This window comes from Carcharodon carcharias, chromosome 6 (assembly GCF_017639515.1).
Source record: "Carcharodon carcharias isolate sCarCar2 chromosome 6, sCarCar2.pri, whole genome shotgun sequence".
Lineage (NCBI taxonomy): Eukaryota > Metazoa > Chordata > Chondrichthyes > Lamniformes > Lamnidae > Carcharodon > Carcharodon carcharias.
In genome coordinates, this window is record NC_054472.1 from 123237778 (window position 1) to 123256856 (window position 19079).

At 42.1% G+C, this 19079-nt stretch overlaps 1 protein-coding gene across 3 annotated transcripts in view; it reads right to left on the reverse strand.

Annotated features, from left to right (window-relative positions):
* Positions 1-19079, reverse strand: part of myom1b (myomesin 1b) — a 220854-nt gene that overhangs the window by 73145 nt on the left and 128630 nt on the right. For all 3 annotated transcript variants that reach the window (XM_041190639.1, XM_041190638.1, XM_041190640.1), the window contains 7 exons: positions 16813-16969; positions 15490-15596; positions 12794-12838; positions 12526-12662; positions 8507-8651; positions 7108-7167; positions 5702-5769 (listed from right to left, as the gene is read on the reverse strand). In XM_041190639.1, coding sequence (XP_041046573.1) covers positions 5702-5769; positions 7108-7167; positions 8507-8651; positions 12526-12662; positions 12794-12838; positions 15490-15596; positions 16813-16969 — 719 coding nt within the window. The remainder of the gene's footprint in view (positions 1-5701; positions 5770-7107; positions 7168-8506; positions 8652-12525; positions 12663-12793; positions 12839-15489; positions 15597-16812; positions 16970-19079) is intronic.

Here is a 19079-nt window from a genome sequence, read left to right on the forward strand (position 1 = left end):
CTAAACCTCACACTAAGTAAATCATTTCTGATGAAATGCTTTTGATCTGAAATATTGGGCTGAGTTTTCCTAGCCCTAGGTGGAGGGTAGCCAATGCAGACAGACTTAGGGACCAATTAGTAAAGCAGCTGAATCTTCTGCTGAGGCGGAAGTCCAGCAGGTGCCTGAAGAAGGCCTATGGGCAGCAGACCAGAGAGGCTATCAATTTGTCTAATTGCTCCCCCATTACAGAGCCATGCGGATGTGGGGCACAGCCACTTCTACAAGCAATCCTGTGGAGGGCTTTCCCCTCCACAATGATGTCCTGACAGCTGTGGCCATTATTTATTTTTGACTTTGCTGAACTGTTCAAAGAGTGCCTCCACTTTGAGGTGCTCTTGCAGTCTCCTACCCGCATCAGTAGTGCCCGCATCTCCCAGTCGGGCTGCCAGCCGGCCATCCTTCATTGCATGGTGAATACAAAGGCAGCCAATTAGGAGCCCGCCTACCAGAAGGTGCACTGGCCAATGCCCTGATGACATGCGTGGTCTTGGCATACCCATATCATTTTGAATTTAGGGACCTGCTGGCCACAGGAAAATTCAGCTCATTTAACTCCATTTCTCCACAGATGATGCCAGAATTTAAAAGGGCGGGAACCTCAAGCACCAGTGATTTAAAAGCAGTGGTGACAGTGCTGAATAAAAGGACAAACAGTAATAGCTAATACCAGACAAACAACTCAGAATAGAGCTGTCAACAGCAATTTCAGTGCCATTGTGAGACCAGGTTCATAGGCTGTACATCCAGGCTATTCCCTGGGATCAAGAACCCTGGATGTGGAAGTCCCACCCACTGAGAGCTGCTGGCCAATCAGATGCTAGAAGCTCAATTGAATGGCAGAGCTACTGGGGAGGTGGTGGCTGCTGCCAGTACGACACCCACCTGAGGTCCAGTATTGTCTCTGGACAATGAGATGAGTGATGTTGGGAGGACTGTTGTGGGGTGGTGGCCATGGGTGAGGGGGTAGGGGGCTGTTGGCAGCAAGGGCAGGGTGTAGCAGGCCCTGCTTCCCATTGCTTATCGCGCTCTCTGCATGGCAAGTTGCTAGGTTAATACCAGTGGCAGCAGGAAGAGGCCTTAAGTGGGCATTAATTTCCCACTTAAAGGGCTCAGTTGGCACGGGGCCAGGAAGGCTATCCATGGGCTTAATTTGGGTGGAATTGGGTTCACCACCCACACCCTCCCACCTGATTAAATATCCCCCACCTCCAAACTCATGACAGGGAGGGCATAAGATTTTGCTCATAGATTCTGGCTTCATGGTAGAAAATCATTGGGAAAAAGGAAGGGAGGAAATTAAAGCAATCACTAGGAAAAAAAAGCAAACTAATGGAATTAAGGGCTGACAAGTCCCCCAGATCTGATGGACTGCATGTTAGGGTTTTAAAAGAAGCAGCTGCAGAAACAGTGAATGCATTAGTTGTAATCTTCCCAAAGTCTCTAGATTCTGTAAAGGACCCAGCAGATTGGAAAACTGTAAATGTGATGCTGCTATTCAAGAAAGGAGGGAGACTATTGACCAGTTAGCCTAACATCTGTCAGTGGGAATATGTTGAAATCCATTATTAAATGAGTAGCAGGACATTTAGGAAATCATAATACTATCAGAGTCAACATGGTTTTATGAAAGGGAAGTCATGTTTCACAAATTTTAGAGTTTTTTGAGGATATCACGAGCAGGGTGAATAAAGGATCAATAGTAGACGTAGCGTATTTGGATTTCCAAAAGGCATCAAGAAGGTGTCACATAAAAGGTGTCAGGGGTAAGATATTATCATGGATAACTGACAGAAAACAGAGTTGGGATAAATGGGTCAGTTTCAGGTTGGCAAACTGTAACTAGTGGAGTGCCACAAGGAAGAGTGCTGCGGCCTCAACTATTTACATTCTGGTGAAGGGGCTTAGTGTGTTGCAGCCAAATTTGCTGACAATACAAAGATAGGTGGAAAAACAAGTTGTGAGGAGGATACAAAGGGACTGATTTTCAAATCGGGCTTGTTAACCGAATGCCTGGATAACTTATGGCTACTGACCCCATGCGCATCTACACTGCACATATGTTGCCATTTTAGAAGGTAAATGCCTTAATTAGGTGCGAGACCAACTCGATGCCCAATTATACTGAGCATAACCAGGAGGGGGGAGTTGCCTGCAGAGTGCGAACAGCCACTCTGGGGCCTGCCACTATCTTGCATGCCGCACCTTGAAGTGTCAGCAGCCTCAGTGAGCACAGAAGTGGTTAAACAGCCAAATGGAAGGTAAAGTGCATGACCCAGTGCAAGAATCCCCAGCTTCTGAAATTTTTCAACTTAGAGAAAATCTTTAACTTTCGCTTGCTTTGAACCCAATAGTGCACTAACGTGCATCTGACTGTTCAGATTCTGCATTTTCAACTTTAAACATTCCCATCTTGCCCTCTGCAACCTGTTAACAACCTCCTCAAAGGGCTTAATAGACAGTTAATTAGAAGGTTCCCCATTCTGCACCCTCCCCCTTTGAAAATTGTTCACGTTCCAAAGGCAGTGGGATCCAGTACTGCCGCCTGGGAATGCCATTTTAAATTTGTGCCTGCACCCTTTCCCAACCCTACTGGCAACTGAAAATCTCACCCAAACAGTCTACAAAGGGATGTAGATTGGTTAAATGAGTGGGCAAAAATTTGGCAGATGGAGTATAATGTGGAAAAATGTGAGGTTATCCATTTTGGAGGAAGAATAGAAAAGGAAAATATTTAAATGGAGAGAATGGCAGAATCTGAGGTTTTAGAGGGGTGGCAAAAAGATTCAGAAGAATGGTTCAAGAGATAAGAGACTTCAATTACGTGGATAGATTTCAGAAGTTGGGGCTGTTCTCCTTAGAGAAAGTTGAGTGGAAATTTGGTAGAATTATTCAAAATTATGAGGGGTGTAGACAGAGTAGATAGAGAAAAAGTGTTCCCATTGGCAGAAGGATCGATAACTGAAGAGAACAATTTTAGATGATGGAATATAGAAATGAGGTGAAATATAAGCTGGTTGAGGGCGGTGGGACCTAACATTGGCCCTCTATCCAGCTCTACCTGTCCCACCCCCCTCAATCAGCTTATATTTCATCTCATTTCTATATTTCCTTAGTTCTGATGAAGAGTCATCTGGACTCGAAACATTAACTGTATTCCTCTCCGTAGATGCTGTCAGACCTGCTGAGTTTTTCCAGCTATTTTTGTTTTTGTTTCAGATTTCCAGCATCCGCAGTATTTTGCTTTTATTATAATTTAAGATGATGATTCTTTTGCCAAAGGCAACATGAGAAAATACCTTTTAATGCAATGAATGGCTCAGTCTGGAATGCAGTACATGAAAGTTTGGTGGAGCAGATTCAATCAGGACTTTCAAAACGGAATTGAATAAGCACCTGAGAGAGGAAAACAATTGTACAGCTGCAGAGAAAGGCTGGGGGAGTGGGACTAGCTGAGTTGCTTTTGTAGAGAGTTGGCACAGGCACCATGGGCATGAATGGCCTCCTGTGCTGTAACCATTCTATGATTCTACGCTTCTCTGTTGATAGTTCAAGTGAATAGGCAAAATTTTGGCAAATGGTTTCAGTGTAGATAAATGTGAGGTCATCCACTTTGGACCTAAGAAGAAGGGAACAGGGTGCTACAAAATGGTGAAAAGCTGGAAACAGTGGAGGTTAAAGAGGCTGGCAGGATCAAGGTAGGCCAATCATTAAAATCATGGTTAAGTGCAAAAAATAATCTAAAAGGCTAATGGAATGCTGGCCTGCATATCTAGAGGACTGGAATACAAGGGAGGGTTAAGTCATGCTTCAGCTATACAAAGCCCTGGTTAGACCACACCTGTAGTACAGTTGGCAAATTTGACACTACGTTTTGGGAAGGATATGAAGGATCTAATGGCCTTGAATGGAGTTGCAGGTTAGGCTTACTAGAATGACAGCTGGACTCCAAAGATTAATTAAAGGGACAGTTTACCCAAATTATGTTGAATTCCTTGCAATTTAGAAAGTTAAGGGGTGATTTGATCAAAGTTCAAGGTATTAAGGGTTAGATAGAGACAAACTATTTCCACTCAGTGGGGTGTTTAGCACTAAGGGGCATGGTGTTAAAATGAAAGCCAGACCTTTCAGGAGTGAATTTAGGAAATCTTTCTACACAAAGTGTGATAGCAGTTTAGAACTTTCTGTCGCAAACTGCAATTAATGCTCAGTCAACTGTGAATTTTAAGTCTGCAATCGATAGATTATTGATGACCAAAGACATAAAGAGGTATGGGGCAAAGACATGAATATGATCGCAGATCAGCCATGATGTCACTGAATGGGGGAAACTGGCTTGAAGGGTGAAATGATCCATTCCTGTTCTTATGTGACCTAGTTACAATGCAATAAGCATGCTTTTGAAGAGTTGTAGGATGCTTGTGGACAGATTATACTCACGTGTTCAAAGTTCATGTAGATGACTCCAAAAAGGGAGATTGGAGGTGTCCTCACAGGACAATAACCCAAAGGTAGAGCATCCCATTGTTTGGGATGAAGCTAAAAGTCTTGTGACTTTTTTATCTTGTGACCTGGATCTGGAGTACATGATGCATCAAAGGCCCAAACGTTGCACACTCAGCCAGTGTAATCAGATGCTGGACCATGCAAATTGCAAATAGTTGCAGTTAAATCAGCAGATTTAAATTTCCTTGCTCTAAGGAGCTGCTTGATTGAAACTACTGAAGCCACTGAAGCCTTTATAACTCCAATACTGTTCTGCACTTTCATGCCATCCCATGTTTTGAAGCATAGATTTTCCTCCCCATCACTGACCCTATCTCTAGGATTCCACCTAGATGGACCCCAGAGTTTTAGCCTATGTTTGGAGCTTACCATGGGAAGTGGGGGTGGGGGGGGGATTGTGTGGGAAATGATTGCTGCTGCAGGGGACTGGGACTTGCAGTAACTTAAACAGTGCAGATAAAGAATATAATGGCTTGAATCTTCCAATATTGGGAGCGGCAAAATACTCAACTTAAGTCGCTGATGCACCTCTAGACCCTGAGGAAGTCCCAGAGCATACAAATGTGCGGTACTTACTCAGAAAGTTTATACTTCCAATTGCTATTGTTACCCTGCATAGGTTTCTGTATGATTCTCTATAAGAGAGAAATGAGATGGCCATGTCCACACAACTTGGGCTGTTTGTGCTATACTTAACCTGGTTTTTACACAGACTTACTCAGAGCTATACCTAGCAGGTGTAAAGCCTGCTCAGGAGGCTGACTATAAGTAAATCAGTTGGTGCATCCTGTCCTCCAGTAGCATGGCAACCCTGACAATGCTCATCCTCCCCTCCCAACAATGTTCATCCCCTGCCCGACAATGTTCAATACCCTTCCAACAATGTCCCCCCACTTACTGACAATATTCACCCCACTATCAAAAATGCTCACCACCCCCCCCACGCCCCCATCAATGCCCACCTCTTCCCACCACAGTTCAGCACCTCTGAAAATGTTCACCCCGCCCCCTCCCAACAATGTTTACCCCCATAACAATGTACACACCCCTCCTGGCAATGCTCACCTCCATCTCGACAATGTTCACCATCCCCCCACCCTGACAATGATCATCTCCTGTCCTGACAATGTTCACATGTAAGAATTGTTCCTTTTACCTTGCATTTCAAAAGTACACTGCAGTCATTATTAACTTCCCATCCAAGATATTCAACAAAATGAGGACCTGTTAGTATAAAAGATATATCATTACAAATAGTAGTGCATAAAATAGAAAAAAACAATTCACATCTTTATCACAGTCATAGAAGGTATGGAATTCAACTATCAAAGTTTAAATTCTGGCTTAACCTTTGAGGAAAACCCTCTAATAATTTTATTAATATTATTGCTTTTTGCTAGTATATCCAAGGCATTGCATAAGAAGCAATGATGTTATATCAAGTGGTTTCACATACAGCTGTATTGTACCAGATTCGAAGAGCAAGGATAATAGTCTCAATTCTGACTCAGGTTGATAGTCATGAAAGTAGACGCCAAGGCGAACAGCAAACCATCCTGCTCGGGGGTTCAGCTGTGTAGACCCCAGTTAGGAATCTTTCAGGTTAAACCAATTAAACCAAATCAACAAAATGAGGACAAATCAAGCACAGCCCCTAATTCAGGTCAGCTGAAAAACTAATGACAAAATTTAAAGGAAACTTACAACTTTAAACCAAAATGTGATTAAAGGGGTCAATAAAAAACCCTAGAGACCCCAGTTAGGTTCTCACAGGAAGCTGCAGCTAGTCAATGAGCAGCTGCAGAATGTCAGGGAGCAGGAGGATGCTGCCAGATACCCAAGGAAAGCTCCTTGGCACTCTGATAAGTAGCTGGTAAAACAATTGCGATCAAGAGACTGGGGTGTCGTGGGGAAGGGAAGGTCTAACCTTAAATAAAAGCAAACTCTGGCAGATGCTGGAAATCTGAAATTAAAACCAAGTGCTGGAAAAACAGAGCAGGTCGGGCAGCATCTGTGGAGAGAGAAACAGAGGAGTTAACATTTTGAGTCAAATATGGCTTCTTCCAAAGAAGACTGCTTGACTCAAAAAGTCAGCTCTATTTCTCTCCACAGATGCTGCCAGATCTGATGAGAGGTAACCTTTTTTTGTGCACAAGATGCACCGCTGCTCTCCCAGACCTCACATGGAAAGTTAAAAAAAATAAACTATTTACTTTGGTGTTTCTTCTAACTCAGGTTCCTCTTCACAGCTGGGTGGGCATAGTGGAAAACCCACCATGGCCACAGGCCTCTTGTTAAAATCACAGTCAGTCTCCAATGATATCATTGGAGGCCACTCTGCATGCTTAAAGACCCAGCCATTTTCAGCAGCTGTCCTTTCCACCTAAAATTGAAGACTGCAGGTAATAAACGCGTTAGCATCAGTTAAATTTTAACCACCTGCCTATCTGGTTTGCACTGAAAATCCAGGGTTAACATTGTCTCTATCATGGCTTAGCTTTATTGATTCATTAAAGGAAATATTAACTGCTGCACAATATATTACTCAGATTTTGTCATTACCTTGTTTCCTGAGCCATTCCCCTCTCTGGAATTCTGCTTCTTTCTGCAGACTCTTAAACACTGAAAGGAAAGTTTTGAAAAAACTTTGGTAGCACAATAGTGGAACATTATGTGAAACCAACTTTTGCACTGCTAACAACTAATCAATGTGAACTCTAGTAATTATGCATGAGTGCACTTCCAAATTTTGCAAGTGGTTATGTTACTATGAATAAATTTGCATCCCAGTTCCATTTGTGTCACTAAAGGCATTTACAGAGTTGCTCAAATGTTTGACTATTTTTGAGATAGATTGTTGCCTAAGTGCTAATTTTACATGTGTAGTCAAAATGACCTGTATTTTCCATGTAAACAGTTACACGAGTGCAAGGCTGTTTGGTAAATTCACTTATCTTGCATTGATTTACTCCCATTTGGAAAATATTGATGTGTAAACATTGAAAAAAAGAGAAAAAAGAAGCCTGTCAAGAACTTGTTAATATACGGCCTTTTTATTTCCATGAAAGCAGTTGGAACATTGCTCAACTTAAAATGGTTCAAAGGGGATAATGCCAATGTCTAGTCAGACCTACTGTTTATTTACTGTCCACTAAAATCCATTGAAATATGGCCAGAACCTGGTTCTGCTGGATTGCTGCCCATACTGCTCACATCTCCACAGACAAGTGATGTCAGGATTGAGAGAGATGTGAGTGGAGCCAGAGATGAGATCTCCTACACTGGACGTCCACATTTCCCAGCTACAGTTGGTAGCTGAAGCAGCACTGGAGGTTGGAATGCTAAATCAAATGAGGTGTGGAGGTCTCCAAAGGAGCATTAGGGTCCCACTGGAGGATCCAGGAGAAGGAAGAGGACTGGACATCAATAAAAAAAGGTAATTTAAAAAAACTGGATCAGCCTGGTGTGCATGGGGAAGAGGGGTCACAATGAAGGGCTCCATTAGGATCTTTGTGGAGTGGGTACTTTGGAAACGGTGGCATGGGTGGAGTCATTTGCTGCATCATTCTGATTCACTTTCCCCTCTGAAACAGTGAACTCATTTTCATGTTACGCATTAACCCTAAGGCTATTGGTCTCAAATGAAAGAGGCAAGGCAAATTGAACCAAGTGGCATTCACTGAGAACCAAGAACTACTCTTCAGGCCACAGACTGTCAAGGTAAATGACATGCAGGAGTCATATGCATTTGATCAACAAGTCACAATTGGGCATTGCAGCCAAGGCTTGTAAGTTCAACTATTTTAGAAAAAGACTTGGAGATGATCCATAAGTGCCATTGATAATAGCTGCACTTAAAATTAGATTCTTCATTTATGTTTAGTGCATCCATGGTGTCCAATATCTATTGTTTGTGATTGACATTTGTTTTCATGAAGACAAAACCAGTAAAAAGACTCACCATCTCCAATCAGAACCAGACTAGATTGGTTACTTGCTTTACCATCCTGGAGCTGTACAGTGTAAGTGCCTTCGTCCATGTCCTCCAATTTCTCCATTATCATTTCCACTAAACCAGTTTTCTTATCCACCTGTATTTTATATTTCTGAAAAGCAGAAAAGGAGTTTGAAACAAAATAAAAAGCAGCTTTACTTGTTTTCCTTATTCTGTGAACTATTTTTCAACTAAATAAAGGATTCAGATTTCTTCCAGGTTGCTCTGTTAACGAATACAGTGAGGTAATTTGCCTTTTGGCTTTCTTCTTTATCCCACTGCTCAAAGCTTCCCTCAGTTCTTCAGCTGAGATTGAAATTTCAATATGTGGAAACTATGAGAATCCACCTGTATATCATTATCTAGTGGCACTAGTTTTTGAACCTGCTTTGACCTTCAGGCTTTGGCGGCTTCATTTTCTGTTTGAGATTTCTCCACATATCTCCAGCAGAATGCAGGAAGAAATTCACCAGAAAATACTATATTAGTTCCCTGTTTTCCCTCACAACTTCCAAGATTTTCAGTTGGAAGTGGCAGGGGAGGTGTAACGAGTTTAAAATTTGATAAGGTCCATCAATGGGTGCAGGAATTACGATGTGTGATTAACTATTCCCACTGAAAGTAATGCGAGCAGCACGCAAGCTTGATGCTGGTTGCTCATTTCCATGATAGTAGCATGTAGTCGCTGAATGGCTCCACGCTCAGCTGGAGGGACCCAAGTCTGTGTGAGGTTACTACCAATTAAAGCAATAGCCTGCATTTCCTAAAGCAAGTCTGCATCTTTTAAAGGGAGGAGGACGGGTGTATTCTGGCTGCAAAAGCTTATTCCACCAGCAGAAACCCACATTTGGAGCAGGAAGAAACCTGAGGAAGGACACAGCAGGCCAGAGAGTAGGTTTCCTCCTCCCTCTACAAACATCTTCCCTGCTGTCTCTGCTTCATTTCCCGAGATGCTGCAACTCAAAAAGAACTGCAACTAAAATCCCCATGACTAGCAGAAAGAAAGTGGTGCGCTCAATGGCCTTTCCAAACCACACAACACTTACCAAAGGTCCAGGACAACTCCCTTCTGACTGAAAATGTTTCTGTCAACTCCTCTAACAACACAATATTTCCACTAATTCTGCAGCAGCAAATAGATAGTCAAAATCACTTCACCTGAGCAATGAATGGTGATATCTCTAAGTAGCACTCACTGGTGTGTTGGTAGGAAGAGTTCACCTTTGCGTGGCTAAGAGAAACATTAACAGGAGTGGCGAGGTCCAAAATGGCAAGGCGGGCATTTACACATTGATCTGCCTCCTCTGCATATTTCCGGCACATGCACGAGATGCTCCTGCTATCATCCTTCGCAACATGGTGATCAGCATGGGTTGTACTGCAAGTGGTCAGGAGTGGACAGGCTCCTGCAGCGTCAGGCCTACTGGTACTATGGAGTCCAATTTTGCTGCACAAATCTCCACCCTTAGGCTAGTATCTCTCTATGACAATCAGCTGACTGAGATATATCATCCAGCATATTTCCCTTTATTTGCACTTTAACAACAGAGAGTGTAATGTTAGGAACACTTGTACATTCCTGCCATCCAGTGTTTCTATGGAGCAGAAGGAAATTAAAAAAATTAAAGGTCCAACCGGGCCTGTGCAGCATGATCAATTGCACAGTCTAAGGTGTTTTTTATTTAAAAGCCAGCTTTGTAGTTGCTTACTTACTATGTTATCCCATAGTAAATGCCAAATATTCACCACAGGCATTCTTCACTTGCCTAACATATTCAGAATAGGCTGACCTCGGAAAATTAGCCTGAGTTTGAACCTTCGGTCCCAACCAAAATGGATTCCACCAAATCCCAGCCTGATTACCTTATGCGATAAGCAACAATTAAAAATATTAAATCACTTTCAAAATGGCACAGTATTAATTAACATTGGAATCAGTTACTGGCTTTCTTCCTGCTTCTATAATACTTAAAGTATCAATTCTGCAATGTAACTTTCTAAAAATAAGTGGACTTGTAACAGAGTCTTCTGGTTTGAATACCAGGGATGGCAATCATTCCATAGCTTGCAACTATTGCTGGAAAGAAATTTGACTTGTATTTACTTGGCTACTGGGAGAAGTGGTGGGGAGGTAATAACTGATATTTTGGACTTGTCCACTGCATGTACTTTTCCTGTCAGCCAATCACAATCACCATGCTGAAGTCCATAGCTCTGACCTTACAGCTGAAAGATGAATTCTGGGAAGTCCCTCAGGATCCTATCAAACAGTTGCCGCAACTTCCCCGCAAGATCGGTGAAAATCCTAAATAGACGCGAAACTGGGTTGAGACTGAAACTCTGTCGATTTGGAAATTCCTCGAGGAAAGTTCCAGAGGCCATAAGGTAAATGGCCATAATTAGATCACCAATAAGGTAAACTCGTGCTTTCACTGAATCATCTGAGAATAAGATCCTCATCGACACTAAACTCTCACATGTCCTGTAGATTGGCTAAAATGGAAAAAAAAATGTGGAGTCATATTGACTTTCATCACTTAGCCAATAAGCTCTCTTATGGCTCACTGAATAAATGCATTATGTAATAGTACTGAACTGCACAGACCAGGGAGTACCAGATTTGATCACAGGCTTTCACTGAGCTCCATCAGGTCAACATTGGGCAGGGACAGCACAATTCATTTAAATATGTCAAATCAGGAAGGTGGGAGGAATCTGACAGGGTTCCCACTGCTGAGAATTATCCAGTTTCACTGCTGAATGTTGTGTGTATTTTTCTATTGTTGAGAAACAAAGGTGAAGGCCCAAGTTCCATAGTTAGGTGCACAAAGTTGAAGATGTAGATGTTAGATGAGGAGAGGATGAAGATGAGTAGTTATATCCACTGTCAAATAGCCTGCCCCACCCAGCTCACACATGGCTGAATAGCTATTTACATGAGGTACCAGAGGACTCCTAGCAGCTAAGAAGTTTCAATGTAGCAAAACTCCCTTCTTGCCTTCGAGAGGATGAGAGCAAAAAGAAAAAAAAAGTCCAATTAAATTCTTCTCCTGCATTCCCAATAAATAGATTTAGATTCTTTAGTATCATGATTGATAATTAAGTCTATATTTTACCCAGCTTGGCTACGAAGCCTATGAAATCTACACCTCTGCCAGCCAATTAGAACTTCAGTCTCTTTGACTGCCTGAATGCCAGTAATAGTTTAACTTCAGCATGATCACTCCTTCATTTGAAACAAAAATTCGTCCCTGCAGCTGCATCAAGGAAAAGTTATTTTACATTCAGTCCAGTTACTATGAGCAAGATTGGGGGTTGATGATCAGCTTGTTGTATTGTGATTAGAATACCACACTCTATACTATTTCTAAGTTAGACATCCAAATGGAAATAGGTCTTCTGAGATCAAGCAATACGCTGTTGTAAAAACCCAAAATGCTGGAAATACTCAGCAGGTCAGGCAACATCTGTGAAGAGAAAAACAGAGTTAAAATTACAGTTGATGACCTTTAATCAGAATCCTGTTGCCTTGTGAGCAGCTCCTACCAACCAAACCACAGGTGGAGGAAAGAATGAAAAAATCCAAAATACTTGTTTTCTGTCTTCACTCATGCGTGGCTGTGTAATTAATGTGAGGGAAGGGGTCTGGCAGAGGATATTTACTCCAAGAAGGTATTTCTGGAGTAAATACTCTTATTATGATTTGAAAATTCAAAATAGTTATGCTAACTAGGTAACTTCGTTCCTGGGTCACATTTGAAACCTACAGGCAAGAATTTCTCTACCCTATATGTCTCAGCATTGTAAATGTGTTGTTGACAATTTCCTTTGTTTGCTACTTCAGCTGGAATTGTTAACGTATTCCTTTAAAATTCATTTACAGCATTGCTATTCTTAGCTCTGGTCACCAGTGATAAAGAGTCTACAAATAAATGCACGTCCTTGGTTACTAATTTCTGAGCTCCAAGAATTAGTAAGAAACCCACCTCATCATTTTTTATCTCCTTGTCATTAAATACAAATTTACATTGTCCATTTGGAGAGAGACGTTCAGCCTCCAACCAGAACCGCACTTGTCCCTTCTCCAGTAGTTCGACTGCTAGTTCTGTCTTCAGAGGTACAACTGTCAACACATGTAATATGATCATTTGTCACTCTGTCAAATTTTATGTTACCTTAAATAGATTTACAACATTAAACCAGAGGATTGCAACAAGCATAACTCTAGGGGATAACTAGGTTTCAAATGCTTACCTGGGAATTTATGTTCATGACTAAGTTCAAGCAGACGCAGTAGCTCTGCAAAGAGAGGAAAAAAACAATTCAAACAACTTTAACAAGTTTTGAAAAGCCATTTGATGATTTTCCTCTCAAATTGTTAAATTAAATATCAAACTATGAAATCAAGTTGCAACCTACTGGAATCGATTCAGTTACACAATAACAACAACTTGCATTTAGGAAGGCCAAAGTCGTCATCTTCAAACCCTGCCATAATCTCTGCATGTCATCAATTCCATCCCTCTCTATAGTCACCATCTCAGGTTGAACCAGAATTTTCACACTATCAGGCTCTTATTTGACTCCAAGGTGAGCCTCATAACCTCTTCCAGACATTAGCTGTCATGGCCCCATCTCAATCATATGCTGCCAATACCCTCATCCATGTCTATGGCCGTCCAGATTCAACTATTTCAATACTCTTCTGGTTGGCTTCCTATCCGCTCTGCTGTTTATATTTTGTCTCTCATGAAATCTTGTACATTGTGCTCACTGACCTAAATTGGCTCTAGGTGTCCTGATATCACATATTTAACATTTTCATGCTTAAATTCCTTCATGGTTTAGTGCTCATCCTGCTATCATGTTGATTTATTTTGCAAGCACACTTTTTAAATATCTTTTAAATTATGTTACCTCAACACAATAATTTTGTTTATTCATTCATGGGATATGGGCATTGCTGGCTGGGCCAGCATTTATTGCCAATCCCTAATTGCCCTTGAGAAGGTGATGGTGAGCTGCCTTCTTGAACCGCTGGCAGTCCATATTGTGTAGGTACACCCACAGTACTGCTAGGGAGAGAGCTCCAGGATTTTGACCCAGCGACTGTGAAGCAATGACGATATTTTTCCAAGTCAGGATGTTGACTGGCTTGGAGGGAAATTGCCAGGTGGTGGTGTCCCCATGTGTCTGCTGCCCTTGTCCTTTTAGATAGTAGCAGTTGTGGGTTTGGAAGGTGCAGTCTAAGGAATTAATCTATCCCCAGTTACATTGTTATCACCCTTTATAAAATGATGCATATTACATTTCACTGTACAGTCCAAATCTGAAAGAGGGCTGCGCTAATCTTTTAAATCATTTAAAATATCAAATGATCTGGTTGCAATGAGCTGCTACTATATTTACTTTACCAGACCTTTACCAGGAGTGCATAGTCCACAGATTTAGATAGAGGCTATAGCAGTTAATGCTGCTCAAAAGATCCTGGGGAGCATTTTCTCCCCATTAGTGGGGATGGACGGAAGCGGGCACGAGTGGGAACTCCACTATTTTATGTGGACAGGCCAATTAAGGCCTGCCAGTGTGATGTGCACCCAGAAGCGCTGAGCGCTCCCTGTGCAGGCAGGGGGAGTAGGCTGAGTCAGGGCCTGCACTCTTTTGCGCACATGCGGGTGGAAGAGTGCGGAAATCTCCCTGAGGCACAGAGCTACCTCAGGGAGATTAGTTTGATTTAGAAAAATTTAAATAAAGAAAAAAAATGTTAAGACATGTCCCCTCATGTGACATTGTCACATGACTTGGGACATATCAAAAATATTGATTAAACTTTAAAAACCTTCATGAAGCCTCATCCCGCCCATGGATGAGGATTCGTGATAAATGTGAAGACCGACTGGGCTCTTCGCCTACCCGCCAACCTTAAGGTTGGACGAGCAGCTCTGTTAATCCTTTTAGTTAGTTTTTAAGTGGCCTTAACAGACCTTTGATAATTTGGCGGGAGCGCAGCCAACTCCGGTGCATGCTTGCCGAACTGAAGATCTGAATGACGCGCAGTGATGTCGGGAAGCACGCCCAGCTTCACCGTGCATCATTTTATGTGTCGGCAAGCGAGGCCCCCCCCCCCCCAGACGCCGACCCAAAGAATCTGGCCTCTAAATTTAACATTATTTCCTACATTTTACGAATAAAACACAACTTATTCATTAACAGTAATTTACCAAAAGGAGGCACAGGAGAGATTTGACGACAGGACTGGGGCTAATTCCTTTGCTTCATAAACTTGGGAGACTCATCTGAAAGCACCCTCTTTCCCCCCACGATGGAGACAGTCACCCATCTGAATCTGAGGGAATGCAGTGGCTGGTCGGTGGGCAGGAGTGGTATATCAAGTAGCAGGAGGTACTCAGCATCCAGGTAAACCTAAAAGAGCAGGTACTAGGAAGTCTCACAATCGGGAGTGGAGGAGCTGGGGAACACGGGAGGCTTGAACTTTCCTTCCGGAGGTAAGGGCACAGTCCTGCTTCCCCTGGTCCCACAATTAAAGTTTTTTTAAAAAAGTATTAAAAAAAGTCTTCTGACCCTGACTCATGTTCCCACTTCCTTCACCTGGCAGGAAAGGCACAGTACCTTTGCTGCTCAGACCACTGCTTAAAAGTGCAGTCAGGCCTCGATTATGTAATTGGGTCCAAACTACTTATTTAAAAAAGGACCATGCCTGGTCTGAACTTGTGTCCTTCTGACCATTTAAAACTGACATGAGAAATCCAACTTCTGCATACAGCGCCAGTTGCTACTCCCACCTTAGTTTTTAATGTTCTCCACTGCAATGAGCAATATGTCAAAAATGCAGTGGAGACTTTAGCTCTAGGTATGATTTCAATCAACATTTTTAAAAATAATCTATTAGCATCTCTGCAAATTGGATTTGTAAATACAATTAAATATACCTGCTTCATCTATGGCATAGCTGGAAGAAACTCCATCAGTTCCAGTGACAACACAAGAGTATATACCCAAATCATCCTTCCCTGGGTCATTGAAAATGACTTTTGTCCTGTTTGAGAAAGAAGTAATTCAAGGTATTTGAACACATTGTATACATGTTGTTGAGCAGCATATTCTGTGTAAAATTTTGTATTAGTTGCATTTATTTTCCTTTGTTTTCCCCATCTCTGTTCAACATATGACTTTTCCATGTTGTTGGTATAATAATTAAAGTTTGATATGGTGCAACACAGTGCAACAAAGCTTGTTGAAGTATTCAGCACTTGATATCATAAATACATAGGCTGGGATTTAATGTGGGTGACGGGTCTCGCCTACCAATGGGAGACCGGGCGTCGTTTTTCTCTTGTCGACCCGACGCAATTACATTCCAATTGGGCAGTGTCAGGCCTCCCATCTGATTAAGCCCCAAGTAGGGTGGAACTCCCATCCCCAAGAGCTCTGGCCAAACAGAGCAGATCTTTAGTACCAAGAGCAGTGGCCACTGCTGGTATTACACCAGGCCTTCACCAGGAATCACCATTGGATCCCTTGAAAGAGATGAGTGTGGACGGGATGGGGCGGGCTTGTTGCCAGCAAGCCGTGGTAGGGAGTCAGAAGCTAGGGCCGGCATTTAGGGGATTCAGAAGCAAGGGCAGGGGTTGGAGGGTTCAGAAGCAAGGACAGGAAGGCGGTTTACTGCACCTACCCTCCCACTTCCAGGTCTCCTGATTAGGCACAAAGTTCCCATGGAGTGCCCATGTGAGGGACTCCCATGTAGGCCACTGGAAAACCCAATACATGATGAGTCCCCCACCCGCTGTTGGCTGGATACCAGTGGCAGCAAGATGAGACCGTTAAGTGGCCACTTAAGAGCCTCAATCGGCCTTTGAATGGGAAGGCTGCCCAAAAGCCCCGGACTCGATTGGTGGGGGGCAGGAGGGTGCTGGCACAAACTCAACTGGGCGGGGGGGGGGAAGGGGCACATTAAATTCTGCCCATTGGCAAACAAGAGTGTCAAATACACTGATGCAGGTTGGAGTCTATTTAAAAAAGGTTCATTTCACATATTTTCAAGATTATTTCCAACAAAGCATAGAACATCTTTTCCATGGTTTATAGCATTCTTTTCTCTGCTTAAATAAACTGCTTTTTGTTTCACAAACTGTATCCAACACTATGAATAAACTTGGTAACAAAAAATGGATCAGGATCTCCCTGAAAGGAGCAGTCAAGAGTGGCAGCAGAAGCCCCATTGCAATATAATAACAGAAAAATGTAATTACTTTCCGCCTTTTGTCTCCATAGTAACTCTTGATGAGTCAATGATTTCTTCATAATTCTTAGACCAAATGAACTTTGAACCTTCAAGCATGTCAGCACATTCGAAGTTCAGAGAAATAACTCCATCATCATCCACATTGACAGCAATCTCTTTAGTACCTGAGAAAAGACAGAAAAGATTGCTTGCAGAATTCTAATTTTCCTTACAAGTTGAAGGCTGATCAATCTGACCACGTCAGTGCTTGCAAACTGGAACCTTTTCTTCAAATACTGCTGGGCCTGCAGAGCTGTATATTTGGTGGGAATCTCACGTGATTTCACTCCTTGCAATCACACCTGTGCAGGAGAACCCCTTTTCCCATGGCACAGAGCTCAACAGACAGGCCTCAAAAGTTATATGATCTTTTCTGCTCTGTGACAAATGCAATTTGGTGTTACCTGCCAACGGAAGTAACAAGCAATGTCGATAAAGGGGAACCTCAAAGATTATTACACAAAGTAAGAGCTCATAGTCTAGGTGCTAAAATATTAGCATGGATAGAGGATTGGTTTGCTAACAGGAAACAGTACACTTAAATGGGTCATTTAAGTTGGCAAGATGTGACAGGGATCAATGCTAGGGCCTTGACTATTTATAATTTATATCAATGACTTGGATGAAGGGACAGAATGTATGGTTACTAAACCTGCTGATGACACAAAGATAAGTAGGAAAGTAAGTTGTGAAGGGGACATAAGGAGTAAGCAAATGGACACTGATAGGTTAAGTGAGTGGACAAAAAATTGGCAGATGGAGCTAATATAAATTTGTCCAGAAGAAGAGAAAAGTGGCATATTATTTAAAGGGAGAGAGATTGCAGAGCTCTGAGGTACAGAAGGATCTGGGTGTCCTGGCACATAAGTCAGGAAAAGTTAGCATGTAGTTACAGCAAGTGATTAGGATTGCAAATGGAATGTTGTCATTTATTGCAAGGGGAATGGAATATATAAGTAGGGAGGTTTTGCTACAGTTGTACAGAGATCACATTTGGAGTATTGTGTACAGTTTTGGACTTCTCATTTAAGAAAGGATATAAATGCAGTTCAGAGAAGGTTCACTCACCTGATACCTGGGATGGGGGGATTATCTTATGAAGAAAGGTTGGACAGGCTGGGCCCATATCCATGTGAGTTTAAAAGAATGAGGGGTGATCTTATCGAAACATGTAAGATCCTGAGAGGACTTGACAGGGTGGGTACTGAAAGGATGTTTCCCCTTGTGGGAGAGACTAGAAATATGGGACACAGTTTAACACAGAGATGAGGAAACATTTCTTCTCTCAAAGGGTTGTGAGTCTTTGGAGCTCTCTTCACTGGAGATCGATGGAAACAGGGTCACTGAATATCTTTAAGGCAGAGGTAAATAGATTCTTGACTATCAAGGGAGTCAAAGGTTTTCAGGGGTAGCTGGAAAGTGGAGTTGAGGCCCTAAACAGATCAGCCATGATCTTATTGAATGGCAGAGCAAGCTTGAGTGACCAACTGGCCAACTCCTGTTCTTAATTCGTATATTCTTATGTTTGTATGCATACAGGGGGTTAGCTGGTTTTTTGAAAACAGAAGCTCAAGCCTCTATGCTACCACAGTTTCTTCCTAACTGCTGTGTGGGGCCAAATGTTATAGTTACCTCTCTCTACACAACCTGAGTTGTAATTCTTTGTTGATGTCCTGGAGTCCTGATGCTTTGAACACATTGTTTGTGTGAGTTACCATTGGATTTATGTGAGAAAGGTTTTACATGTCGTAAAAATTCTTCCAGTGAAGTTAAGGGTAAGCATTGCAATATTGTGCATAGGAGGTAGTGAGATCCTAAGCATGTTGGTCAAGCAGGTTTTTGCAACAAAACATTTGCTATGCATATTACAATCATCTACATTCTGGATGATATATCTAGATATTCATGAGAAGAAGCTGTGTACAAAATATTGCCTCTTTTCAGAGCATTTCTAATACGTCTTTATTTATAGAATAGTTTATTTCCAGAATATATATTTACAGTTGACCTTTATCATTGAAATATTGTAATATCACACGTATAAGACCAAAACTTGGGAGTTCAAATTTATCCATTAATGTCCATGATCTTGTAGGAGGTCGCAGATAATAAAGGTTTTATGTTATAAGAAAACTTAGAATTTCATTGCTTCGCTTTGATTTTTTTCCTGAAGAGATTAACAAAAAGGTTGCTTAGTTCTCCAATAAACACAGCATGGTACTTTAAACCACATTT